The sequence below is a fragment of the Stylophora pistillata genome, chromosome 14 (genome assembly GCF_964205215.1).
Source record: "Stylophora pistillata chromosome 14, jaStyPist1.2, whole genome shotgun sequence".
Classification (NCBI taxonomy): domain Eukaryota; kingdom Metazoa; phylum Cnidaria; class Anthozoa; order Scleractinia; family Pocilloporidae; genus Stylophora; species Stylophora pistillata.
The window spans coordinates 14,847,438-14,860,946 of NC_142532.1; the positions used below are offsets into that span (position 1 = coordinate 14,847,438).

Consider the following 13,509-nt stretch of genomic DNA (forward strand, 5'->3'; position numbering starts at 1 on the left):
TTGACCACTGTAGAGACTTTCTCAGGCTGACGTTTCGAGCTTTAACCCATCGCTATTTGCTTTGAAGAAGGGGTAACACTCAAAACTCAGCGTTAGAAACTCGAGAAGTTGGACGCGGGAGGTTGCTAAGCACGAAAGAAGCGTAAGAGTCGCTCGAGGCGATAGCTGAGAGCGACTCAAGCTTCTTGAGTGCTTAGCAAACCTACCAAGTGCATCTATAACTTAGTAGTGTACGCTGTGGTGTTTACCATTTGATTTATAACATAACATTGATACATTGTAGCTGAAGAGTTCCCTTTTATTTAACAAATCTTACGTGACCAAAAAAAAAACTAGCGCGCGCGGAAAAATAGTCTTTGCATTTGCTCACGTCAGCAGCGTACACCCATGGGCAAATGGGGGACGCTAAATTGACCAATCAGAGCGCGCGCTTTACTTTGGTTATGTTCTAAATACTGTATAGCTTTTAAAAAAGCTATTCAGTATGTACCTAAATATGACCAACTAGGACACGCAACCCTACGAGTGACCAGCATCTAATTTCTCCTTGCAATAACTTTGCTGAATCATTAACTAAGAACTTTAGAATAAAGGAAGTGATTGCTAACCTAACAAACTTTGATTGTTGAACAAATTCTCCTTGTGAGTACCAAAAGATATTTATAGAGAGTAGTATGGAGAACATAGATTCTGTTGATAGGACGTAATGTCTTAAAGAAAGCTTGGGTAAGAACAAATTCGATCTACTTACAAACTTCGTATCTGAATTAGATATTTGCTATTGTTCAAGAGAAAGTGTTTCGATAAGTTTTCCATAACTTATAGAATTTTTCTAACAAAGCAAAAGATTACATAGTGATAGCAAATCCTAATTGATTGATTCTTAGCTTTTCTATCTTTCGAAAGCATAGGATCAAATGCAAAATGTAAACGGATGGGAAAAGTCAGAAAAAGAGCCTGGCCCAAGCTCGAGAGTACTTAAAAGAAAGAGGTCCTCGTGACACTTGAATTTTTCACTTCTCAACATTCCTAAACTGCACGATGCACATTTTTACCTTCACTGTCATGCAAGTCACAGAATCAAGCGAACTAAAAGATAAATAAAAAATAGAAAAAGTAATAACAACCTGAGCTTTCCCAAACCGTTTATCAAATTGAAGCTTACTAATTATCAAATGATAAACCCAACAGCGTACACTATTGAGTTATGGATGCACGCGGGAGGTTGCTAAGCACGAAAGAAGCGTAAGAGTCGCTCGAGGCGATAGCCGAGAGTGGCTCTAGCTTCTTGAGTGCTTAGCAAACCTCCCAAGTGCATCCATAACTCAATAGTGTACGCTGTGGTGTTTACCATTTGATTTATAACATAACATTGATACATTGTAGCTAAAGAGTTTCCTTTTATTTAACAAATCTTACGCGACCAGAAAAAAACAAGCGCGTGAGGAAAAATAGTCTTTGCATTTGCTCACGTCAGCAGCGTACACGCATGGGCAAATGGGGGACGCTAAATTGACCAATCAGAGCGCCCGCTTTACCTTGGTTATGTTATAATTAACAATTATTCCACGAGTGCGCGTTGGATATGAGATGATAGATAGCCAACGCGGCGCGTGGCGCCGAGTTGGCAATAATCATCTCATATCCACGAAGAAACCTGATTTTTTAGCTCCCTTTTGATTTTAAGCTGACGCGTATGCTTACCATATTTGTAGATTATGGTATATTGGCTCAAATACCATAATGGCCAAGCCAATAAAAAGTCTTGAATTGCATTATCCAATGATCCAGTTTTTTATAATTGAAAATATGTTCGACTTTGTCATGCTTTGACAGACAATCCAGAGCAAGTCGAGTAAGGCCAGGCTCCTCTTATTGGCAGAATTCGTTTTCATAACCCATCTAGAACAATCTACGGTTTATCGATTTATTTATTTATTTGTTTGTTGACTTTACTATGACACTGACCGCTTGTTCAGAGTTTAAAGGCAAACATAAATTTTGGAAAATTGCGTTCAAATGTGTTAAAAATAAGACCTTGGAAGTTTTCACTTTGTTTTCACATTAGTCGATCAAGTTTCTTTATCTGTACGGTTTCTGTGGTATACTTCTCCCTAAAATTATGTTTTCTCGTTCTTTCGGCGCAAATCAGACCAAATTACTCTTTCCGGTGGCAGCTTGAGTTTTGTTTTCAAACGAGAACAGCTGAATGCGATGGTTTCCCAACTCACACACGACAATGCGGCCATCATTTAGCATTGAAATCGATCTAGGATGATTGAATTCTCCAAGACCTGTACCTTTTGTTCCAAACTTACCAACAAACTTTCCACTCAGTTCAAATACCTGTATTCTGTGATTCTCTGTATCACAGACCATCAGGTGTCCTGACTTGTTCACTGACAAACCATTAGGACTTTGAAACTCCCCGTCCCCTTTACCCTGCTTTCCAAACTTGTACTGAAAGTTTCCATTCCTGTCAAATACTTTAATGCAATGTTCACCTCTGTCTGACACTATGAGATATCTATCATATTGAACACAGTGGACAGGGAAATTTAAAGAGCCCTTCACGCCAAACTTTTTAAGAAACTTGCCTTCAGGGGAAAATATTTTGATTAGCTTGTTCCCTTTATCAACAACAAGGATATTACCATCACTATCCACTGATAAGCCGCGAAGATAACTTAGATGAACATCGAGGCCTCCTTTTCCACCAAATTTTCCCAGGAATTCACCCTCCCTACTGAAAATTTGGACTCTATGGTTATCTTGGTCTGCCACAAAAATGTTCCCATTTTGGTGAAATGTAATTCCCTTCGGCTTTTTAAATTCTCCCATCCCGTTACCTAGTCGACCGAAGGATTTTAAATTAAGTCCATCAGTGTTAAATATTTGAACACGGTGGTTAAAAGATTCGGTTACAGCTATCTCATCAATGGCATTTACTGCCAAACCACAAGGCTTATTTAACTTTCCATCACATGAGCCGAAAGTTCCAAAAGTTGAAACTGGTGTTAGCTTGAATTGTTTTACCTTCATAATGAGAGGACTTCCAATGGTTTGTTCCCCATTTACCTTCATAGTCACCTCGAATCTACCTGAATCTCTTGGAGAGTAGCTGATCTGATAGCGTCCGTCTTCACTGTTATTTATTCGCACCTCTGCGGTACATTGTAGATGTCTTTCGTCAGTAATCTCTACTGTTACATTGTCATATTTATTGTAACATTGCTCTCCTTTAGCGTTTTTCGTGGTCAAAACAAACTGTACCTCGTGTCCTATGAAAACTTCACTCAGTTCTTTCCCCTCCGTAACAGACATTCTTGCTTCCGTTTTTTTGGATGCATGTAGTAAAATTCCAATTTCTTCGGAGTTGACGGTATTCAGCATCTTTTGATTTTCCATGAAAACCAGAGCAGGAATGTTTTGCGGGTCACTTTCAACTAGTTGACTTTCATTTTGAGTCGCAATTGTTGCATGCAATGACTTCTTCAGTTGAACGACTTCTGCGTCTGTACGTCGCGTCAAAAGCTCGTTGGTTTTTTCCAGCGATGATTCAATGCTCTTTATTTGACTCTCAATCTCCGTTTTTTCTGCTGTCAGTGCTTGAAGGGATTCTTTTGTTTGGTTTTCAACCTTTGCAATTATATTTTCTTTCTTCGATTGAATAAGCGCGATCAAGTCGTCAACAAAGCTTTGAACATTTCTTTTCGCCTCCTCACCTTGTTGAATCAGTTTAGCATATTCCTTTTCGAGCTGACCAATAGTGTTTATCTTTTCTCGCAAATTGCGTTTCTGTGCCTCAATCAGGGATTTCATTTCAATCTTTTGCCTCTCAGCTTCTTCTTGTAAGTGTTCCAACGCGTGACCTGCATGGTCCATCAAAACACAAGTTTGGCAAACTACTGCGTCGCAACCTTTGCAAAAATATTTCAGCTCTTCTTTCTCGTGTCGCTGCTTTGAGCAATAGGACGGACGTTTTATCACATCCTCAAAGTCCTCATCTCGAAAGTCTTTGAGCGCAAGAACTCGATGATCTTTGCTACTTCGCATGATGTTGTGTCCAGTGACGCATTCTTGGCAATAAAATATGCAACACTGGAAACAGTAAGATGTCTCAGAGCTTTTCTTGTCGCAATTTCCACACCGTACTTGACTACTTTTACACTCTTTGATGGCTAACACATCAATCAGGCCGTTCAGATAAAAACTGGTAGGCAGATCTTTCGGATCGCCGCTTTCAGGCATTCGGCTAAGAGCCTGACACTGCGGACATCTAATTGTGTCCCGACCATGGCTTGTTCTGTACCACTGTTTCAAGCATTGCGCACAGAAACTGTGTAAACATTGGAGCTGTTTCGGATCCGTGAAAACATTAGTACACACTGAACAAGACACTTCCTCTCGAAGATTAAGAAATAACGTTTTGATATCCATTTCGTCTTCAAAAGCGAGTGCGCAAAATAGTGTTTTCGAGGAATCAGTCAACTTGAAAAGATGAAGCCTTGTGACTTCCTTTTTATAGCAATTCTTGGAATCATCGGTAACGATATACCTAATGAATTATTTTAAAAGCCTGTACGTCAATCAGAATTCTCAAGGGTGCACTATCCGTTCAAGAATGTGACCTTTGTATAGGCATCTTTGCCGTGAAAAGCTTCACCGATAGCAGTAACAATATATAACTGAGAATGTTCGGAAAGGGCCGGTTTAACTGAAGACGACAGGCGGCAGACCAGGCCCCGGTTTCTGAAAAGCCGTGTAAGTTTACTTGAGGTGATTGAATCTGTTTGATTCAACAATAAAATTCAGCTTTTGTTTAATTTCTGTTTCCTAAAGCATGATGAGTAAATCAAAGGGATAAACTGAGGGTTTAATTCTACGACTACAGTGGTCGATGAGCACACTGATCAGCGTTTAAGGCAATCAAAATTTGTCCAAATAAATAGCGGAATACTTTTTCTCCATAGCCTACAAATTCAAAGACGAGAACCTACATCTCCCAGATATCTTTGACCAAAATTGGGCGTCAGTTTGCTTACTATTTTCGTAACTCGAAACTCCCCGGTAGAATATGCAAACTGGATTACAGGTGTAAACGATCTTAATTTAAAATAAAGTCTAGCATGCTCATCTTATTTTTATAAATTTGACGTTCAGTGTCTATTTCGTTGATTGTAAAGTTTTTGCCCGTCAGAGAGGAAAATAATCTTGCTTTTCCAAATACAATGGATTGGAAGGGCGATTGAAAGTGAAACATCGCGTTGAACTGCACTAAGACTAAAAACAAGCTAAAATACATTTGCATAGAAGATAAAGCCTGACCTGGTGGAGTTTTGTTTGACAATTTTGTCTTTTAACACGCTTTCAAATAGAGAATATCTCTTCCCCTTCTTTTGAACGTCACGCAACTACTACTGTTCGATAATAATGATCACAGTAGTGGGAATAAACAAGCTTAGTATATTTAACACCACAAGGACGGCACGCAGACTATTAATGTTCGATGATAATGATCATAGTGGTAGGAATAAACAAGCTTAATATATTTAACATCATGAGAGAACCACAAAAACGGTTGCCTGTACATAAAATCACTGTAGGGATGGCCAACTAAGACAAGCATACTACATATAAACGAAAGTTGATCGTAAAGTACCTCTTTAATCGACTGTTTGACTTCTAAACCTACTGATATACTTGCTATCGAACGGAGAAAACTGATGTCGCGCTCAGATTTCCATAATACAAATTAAAATTATATCCCGACACGAAAATCTCGTAGCTAAATGACCAGTCTTTCTGTAAACGCTTTGCGTTTTCTAGCGACAGACTGTGGTGATGTTGTTTGGTGTAGTGTTCATGATTGCAGTGTTCCTATTCCTTCGGCGCTAATGGTTTCCAATAAACTTTCATTTCCCACGAAAACCAAAGCAGGCAACCTGTCAGGATCATTGTCCGCTGCCTGTAACGGATCAGTCTCGTCTGAGAACATTGACTCCATAAACTGACTCAGTTGAACGACATCGATGTCTGTACCCCGCGACAAAAGTTTATCAGCTCTTTCCAATGAAGATTCCAGTAACGCTAGCTGGTTCTCCATCTCCTTCTTTTGCGCAATTATAGTTCCGTTCGCTTCGTTTTCCACCGATGCCAAAACATTTTGCGTCTTCGCTTCAATAGTTGCAATTAATTTATCCACAAACTTTTGAACATCTCTTTTCACGTTTTCGCCATGTTGTATCACTTGGGCGCATTCTTCATCAATTTTAGCAATAGTGTTCATATTTTCTCGTAAACTGCATTTCTGTGCTTTAATCAGTGATTCGATTTCAATCTTTCGCCTTTCAGCTTCTTCATCTATATGCACCATGGCGTGACCTACATGATCCATCAAAACACAAGTTTGGCAAAGTGCCGCCTCGCAAGTCTTGCAGAAATATTTTAGCTCTTCTTTCTCATGCCACTCCTTTTGACAGAAAGAGGGTCGTTTTAACACATCCTCAAAGTCCTTGTCTTGGAAATCTTTGAGCGCCAGAACGCGATGATCTTCGTTGCCTCGAAGCTTGTTGTGTCCAGTGAAGCACTCTTGGCAATAAAATATGCGACAGTGGAAACAATAAAAACTCTCAGAGCTTTCCTTGTCGCAATTTCCACACCGTACTTGGCTGGTTTTTTGCTCTTTAATGGCTAACACATCAATCAAACCGTTCAGATAGTAACTGGTCGGTAGATCTTTCAAATCGCCACTGTCAGGCACTGTGCTAAGGGCTTGGCAATCCGGACATTTGATAATGTCTCGATCATGGCTTGTTTCGTGTCGATGTTTCAAGCATTGCAGACAAAAAACATGGAGACAAGGGAGCTGTTTTGGGTCCGTGAAGATGCTTTTACAAAGTGGACAAGATACCTGAGCACGAAGATCGTTAAGAAACGTTTCAACGTCCATGTTATTTTCGAAGGCGAGAGAGAAGAAACCTTTCTTTGTAGTCACCGAGACAAAGACAATAACGTCTTGCCCGTCTGTGTTTTGTTAGCTATTCTTGGAATCGACTGTTTGTTATGCTAATCATTCGCTCCCTCTGTTTTGAAGAGTGTTAATGATTAACACTGTCTATAATTGTTTTGTTTCGGGGACTAATCCGCGGTCCCCGATGGTCGACGGTCGATGGCTACAGATAGCTGGCAGAAGAACAAGCTTTTGCCAGGTTTTTGAGCAGTAAGGCGACTATGGCCGCGCAAGGCATGTGACAGTCTTAATGGAAAAGTAGTTTTGATAGTTAAAAATGAACATTTTCCGCTTTTGACGATGGACAGTTTAGGGCGTTTGACGATAGACTCACTGAAGATTTTGTAGTGTTTTCTTAATAAATTATTTGATCCTGGAGGTCGTTTTAGTCCTTCATTGATGATTAGAAGTAAGATTTGGTAAAGTTCTCTAACACCTTAGAAGTCGGTTATGGATTGCTCCAAGTAGTTGTCAAATTTTGTTGTAAGCTGTTTACTAATTAGATTTTCCAGGACTTTGTCCAAGGCAGAAAGGACTGTAATTGGCCTGTACTTCGCTCTTTCTAGCGGATCGTCTTTCTTAAAGACGGGTGACCATACTCCTTTCATCACGAGCCACAGGTAAACGGAAGTTCAAATATTCGAAAAGGCTGGTTGCTATGGAGTGACGTCATAAACCGGATAAGTTTCCATCATCGCCTTGACAACCTTTTTCGATAATTGCTCGCAGTAATCTGAGTAGTTGCTTGAATTTGTACAGTCTCTGTTCGTGCTGGGTACAATGAAGCCTTTTGTTTATTAGGGGCTGGATCGGCCTATTGACATTTGGAGATTGGATTTCATATTAATATGCGTAAGCAAAAGCGGGAATGTTTAGTTTCCCGCGGTCGAGTGCAGTTATGGATCCCTTGAAACTTCGAAGGGTTGAATTGCTTCATTCTCCTCCAGATGAGTCAAGGGAATGGTTTATCTTAAATTTCAAGAAATGTGGCATAAGAGTCAGCAAGTTTTTTGAAGTAGCCTGTTGGTGGCACATTTTCCAAGCGTTTTGTACGGTCCAGCTTTAAAAAATGGCGGAAGCTTGGATGACCGATATGTTCAGAACAACAAAGTGGCCATCGCCTTTCTATTTGGAGTTGTTTCTACCATCTTCCGGCAGAAATTCGAAGAAGGAGAAGTGGTGAGATATCTTTGGTTGATCGATAAAATAAATTCTTGATCCTGGATCAAGAAAAGCTTGGCAAACGTTACTTAGCATTTTCAAGCTAAGACGAACCGGGGTAAGTCATAACGTTTATATTTTTATTAAGATTGGAAAAAGTGAGTTTGCTGTTTTATGTTTTGTTGTGAATGCTGGTTTCACGGTGTATCAGAACTCATCTCTGCTTGGCAGGAAAATCACATAATTGGCTGAGTTTGATTTTACGCTGAGCCTCTAAGTCTTACTACTTTTGGAGAAATTTCGGGTTTGTGTCCTTTATAGGGTCTTGACAGTATTATAATTTATTTCATTTCTATTTTTCTACGATAAAAGATTTAAATCGCCAGAGGGATGCCATTGAGAAAACTGGAATAGTAGCTAGTGGAAGATGCTTTAAAGTTAAATTTCCAGTTTATTTGTGTGTGCCAATCTTGACTCTTTATATTTTTTTTATCTTATTATTTTTTATGTTTGCAATGTTTTTATGTTACATGTCTAGCTACGTGATAGTAATTATTGAATCCATTTTATGCTTGGCAGTGTCAGAAAATATCTGGGAAAGTATAACATTTGAGATCTTTGGTGTAGCTATTTTAACTTTAACTTCTTGTTATCTTCTTGTCTTTTTTCATGACAGTTACTCTTGATTACAAAACACTGATAATGCTGCTCAAGCAAAGAGCTGGTGATGCCAAAAAATATATCAATGAACTTTGCAAGCAAGGATTGGACACAGAGTGCTGTGTATTCTGCAAAGTTATTAAGGTAGTTTATACCTGCAATGCTAAATGACATGCATCATAGTGGAATTATACAATAACACAAAACATATTCAGCCTACTGGTATTTGTTATGCAGTTTATTTATAATCAATTAGTGAGAGCTTTCTTGGCTTTCTTGACTTTATAGAAAGGCAGATGAAAGGTGTCCATAAAAGTGAACATATTTTATCTGTGGTGAACAGTGATTATATATCTACCATTAGTAGTGAACATTATATGACTTTAGCTCAGTTAATTCATTATTGAGTGATACATGCAATTTATTTGTAGGAATGTGCCTCTCCTGATGTTCCTTTTGGGGAAGCCTTTGCTGAGTGTTTCCTAAAGAGCAAAGCAAATATTGGGGGGTAGGTACAACTCTGCATTTCTGCATTGACATGCATAAAAAGTTCCAGCTTGCAGTATGGTATTTCACTTTCTATTGGAATACATGTCTTTAAATCTCACTTGGGATACTTAGTTTGATGGACAGTTGGCATACTGCCGGCCGACAGTTGGCCGACAGTTGGCCGACAGACTTTTAGGGGAGCTGTTCTTCACTTTTACCCAGTTACCAGCAAAAATATGGTAAGCTTGGATTATAAAGGTGGAAACTTTATTAAATGTTTTTTTTTCTGTCTGTTTCAGATGGAAGGGGTTAAGAGATGACTTGCTCTTTCTCCTTGAAGAGGAGCCATGTGATGTTAATTTATGTGCTCTGCCTGCAGTGTATGACATTTTAATTTTTAAATTCTGTGCACCCATTGAAGTAAGGCATAGTCAACTTTGTATCATTTAAAAAAATCTATTTTCTTGAAGTCTTATCCTGTAACAATATTATTTTGTTTAGTGTTGCCTGGTCACTTCTGAGATATATATTTATTTGTCATATTTCTAAGATTTATATGGCATTCGGCGTAATGCCTGAGAGCTTCTGGGATATAGCAAACTTAGTTTTTCATTCACTGTTAATAGAGGGAAATTATGTCTTTCCTTTCTGGTTCACCCAGGCTGAAGTCCTTCATTCAGAGTAATGCCTGAGCAATTCTGGGATATATAACATACCTAGCTTTTCATTCATGGTCAATATAGGGAAGTGTTGTCTATCCTTTCTGATTCACACAGGCTGAAGTCCAGGCATTCAGAGTAATACCAGAGCACTTCTGGGATTTATAACACACTTAGCTTTTCATTCATGGTCAATATTGGGAAGTGTTGTCTATCCTTTCTGCTTCACCCAGGCTGAAGTCCTGGCATTCAGAAAAATGCCTGAGTGCTTCTGGGATATACAACATACTTAGCTTTTCATTCATAGTCAATATAGGGAAGTGTTGTGTATCCTTTCTGGTCCACCCAGGCTGAAGTCCTGGCATTCAGTGTAATGCCTGAGCGCTTCTGGGATATATAACTTACATAGCTTTTCATTCATGGTCAATATAGGGAAGTGTTGTGTATCCTTTCTGGTCCACCCAGGCTGAAGTCCTGGCATTCAGTGTAATGCCTGAGTGCTTCTGGGATATACAACATACATAGCTTTTCATTCATGGTCAATATAGGGAGGTGTCGTGTATCCTTTCTGGTCCACCCAGGCTGAAGTCCTGGCATTCAGTGTAATGCCTGAGCGCTTCTGGGATATATAACTTACAGAGCTTTTCATTCATGGTCAATATAGGGAAGTGTTGTCTATCCTTTCTGGTTCACCCAGGCTGAAGTCCTGGCATTGACTGTAATGCCTGAGCACTTCTGGGATATATAACAAAGTTTCACATAGCTTTTCATTCATGGTCAATATAGGGAAGTGTTGTCTATCCTTTCTGCTTCACCCAGGCTGAAGTCCTGGCATTCAGTGTAATGCCTGAGCACTTCTGGGATATACAACATACTGAGCTTTTTATTCATGGTCAATATAGGGAAGTGTTGTCTATCCTTTCTGGTTCACCCAGGCTGAAGTCCTGGCATTGACTGTAATGCCTGAGCACTTCTGCGATATATAAGAAAGTTTCACATAGCTTTTCATTCATGGTCAATATAGGGAAGTGTTGTCTATCCTTTCTGGTTCACCCAGGCTGAAGTCCTGGCATTCAGTGTAATGCCTGAGCACTTCTGGGATATACAACATACTGAGCTTTTTATTCATGGTCAATATAGGGAAGTGTTGTCTATCCTTTCTGGTTCACCCAGGCTGAAGTCCTGGCATTCAGAGTAATGCCTGAGCGCTTCTGGGATATATAACATACTTAGCTTTTCATTCATTGTCAATATAGGGAAGTGTTGTGTATCCTTTCTGGTCCACCCAGGCTAAAGTCCTGGCATTCAGTGTAATGCCTGAGTGCTTCTGGGATATACAACATACATAGCTTTTCATTCATGGTCAATATAGGGAAGTGTTGTGTATCCTTTCTGGTCCACCCAGGCTGAAGTCCTGGCATTCAGTGTAATGCCTGAGCGCTTCTGGCATATATAATTTACATAGCTTTTCATTCATTGTCAATCTAGGGAAGTGTTGTCTATCCTTTCTGGTTCACCCAGGCTGAAGTCCTGGCATTGACTGTAATGCCTGAGCACTTCTGGGATATATAAGAAAGTTTCACATAGCTTTTCATTCATGGTCAATATAGGGAAGTGTTGTCTATCCTTTCTGGTTCACCCAGGCTGAAGTCCTGGCATTCAGTGTAATGCCTGAGCACTTCTGGGATATACAACATACTGAGCTTTTTATTCATGGTCAATATAGGGAAGTGTTGTCTATCCTTTCTGGTTCACCCAGGCTGAAGTCCTGGCATTCAGAGTAATGCCTGAGCGCTTCTGGGATATATAACATACTTAGCTTTTCATTCATTGTCAATATAGGGAAGTGTTGTCTATCCTTTCTGGTCCACCCAGGCTGAAGTCCTGTCATTCAGTGTAATGCCTGAGCGCTTCTGGGATATACAACATACTTAGCTTTTCATTCATGGTCAATATAGGGAAGTGTTGTGTATCCTTTCTGGTCCACCCAGGCTGAAGTCCTGGCATTCAGTGTAATGCCTGAGCGCTTCTGGGATATACAACATACTTTAAGTTTTTTCATTCATGGTCAATACGGGGAAGTGTTGTTTATCTTTTCTGGTTCACCCAGGCTGAATGGAAGTTCTGCTATTCACAGTAATCCCTTAGTGCTTCTGGGATACCTAACATTCTTATTTTCTTTGACATTCACAGGTTAATCAAGGGAAGTGTTGTCTATCGGCCTTACTGGTTCACCCAGGCTGAAGTCCTGGCATTCAGTTTAATGCCTGAGCGCCTCTGAGATATTTGACTTACTTAGCTTTTCATTGATGGTTAATATAGGGAAGTATTGTCTATCCTTTCTGGTTCACCCAGGCTGAAGTCCTGGCATTCAGTGTAATGCCTGAGCGCTTCTGGGATATACAACATACTTTAAGTTTTTCATTCATGGTCAATACGGGGAAGTGTTGTTTATCTTTTCTGGTTCACCCAGGCTGAACGGAAGTTCTGCTATTCACAGTAATCCCTTAGTGCTTCTGGGATACCTAACATTCTTATTTTCTTTGACATTCACAGGTTAATCTAGGGAAGTGTTGTCTGTGGGCCTTACTGGTTCACCCAGGCTGAAGTCCTGGCATTCAGTTTAATGCCTGAGCGCCTCTGAGATATTTGACTTACTTAGCTTTTTATTGATGGTTAATATAGGGAAGTATTGTCTATCCTTTCTGGTTCACCCAGGCTGAAGTTCTGGCATTCAGAGTAATGCCTGAGGTTTTCTGGCATATATAATGTGAAGAAATTCTTGTGACGCAAACTTTTCTGTTATTTGAGCTCTTCACCTATATCTACAGCAGAGCGACAGGAATAAATAGTCGTTTGAGACAAAAATTTGAAAAACAGCTTCATTTACTGTTAAAAGTCGCCCTGCAAACCGCGACGGGAAGAGAACATCAAAACAAAAAATGCTGCAAAAAAACTCAATAAATAAGACAAGGCAAAACACTGCTGGTACATTTCTTTGCGAAGCTAGATCGTGAAATCTCTGATGCGACGTTTTTGTAGGGCGTAAACACACGACGACGATTGATTTCCTGACAAACTGGGTAATATGAGATAATATAAAGTATGAAACAACACGAAGTAACGCGCACAGCCTCAAGTGATCGATATACCGTATTTCCTTGAATAAGTGCCCACCCCTTGGCCATTCAAACTTGTAACTCTGAATAAGCGCGACACCGGAACCCTTTCTTTTTCAGCTTTCATAACATTTTAAACTTTTACTACCTTAGATGAATATGTTGGGAGAGATTCTTGCTTTAAGAGTTATATTACGCCGATGTATTATCTTTCCTTTTCATATGGCTGGCTTCGCAAGCGGTGCAAGATGCAGCGAATTCTCTGAGCTGATTGGCTATTAACCCTTGCTTATTTTTCGTTTTCTGCGGTGGCCAGCGTTGCAGCCATTTTGTCTTTGTGTAACCTGCAGGCAAGCTCTCGCTTGGCTCTTATCGCTTGGCTCAGGTTTGATTTTTCCTGCTTGGTCAA

The 13,509-nt window shown here is 39.8% G+C and overlaps 3 protein-coding genes across 4 annotated transcripts; 1 reads left to right on the forward strand and 2 right to left on the reverse strand.

Moving 5' to 3' along the window:
* Positions 1 to 273: 273 nt before the first annotated feature.
* On the reverse strand, positions 274 to 4,455 carry LOC111334202 (E3 ubiquitin-protein ligase TRIM45-like). The gene has a single exon (XM_022939897.2). It carries the CDS (start codon positions 4,438 to 4,440, stop codon positions 2,149 to 2,151), a length of 2,292 nt encoding a protein of 763 aa, XP_022795632.1. The 5' UTR covers positions 4,441 to 4,455; the 3' UTR covers positions 274 to 2,148.
* A 991-nt stretch (positions 4,456 to 5,446) lies between these two features.
* Positions 5,447 to 7,229, reverse strand: LOC111334206 (E3 ubiquitin-protein ligase TRIM56). The gene has a single exon (XM_022939901.2). It carries the CDS (start codon positions 6,950 to 6,952, stop codon positions 5,864 to 5,866), a length of 1,089 nt encoding a protein of 362 aa, XP_022795636.2. The 5' UTR covers positions 6,953 to 7,229; the 3' UTR covers positions 5,447 to 5,863.
* A 529-nt stretch (positions 7,230 to 7,758) lies between these two features.
* Positions 7,759 to 12,858, forward strand: LOC148716726 (uncharacterized). 2 transcript variants are annotated; one of them, XM_088745211.1, is made up of 5 exons: positions 7,759 to 8,191; positions 8,850 to 8,977; positions 9,265 to 9,341; positions 9,622 to 9,742; positions 12,175 to 12,858. In XM_088745211.1, the coding sequence occupies exons 2-5, from the start codon at positions 8,876 to 8,878 to the stop codon at positions 12,223 to 12,225; spliced, it is 351 nt and encodes a 116-aa protein (XP_088601337.1). In that variant the 5' UTR covers positions 7,759 to 8,191; positions 8,850 to 8,875; the 3' UTR covers positions 12,226 to 12,858. The 2 variants fall into 2 exon arrangements, with proteins under 2 accessions (XP_088601337.1, XP_088601336.1); XM_088745210.1 differs by having other exon boundaries at positions 7,762 to 8,291.
* Positions 12,859 to 13,509: the final 651 nt, after the last annotated feature.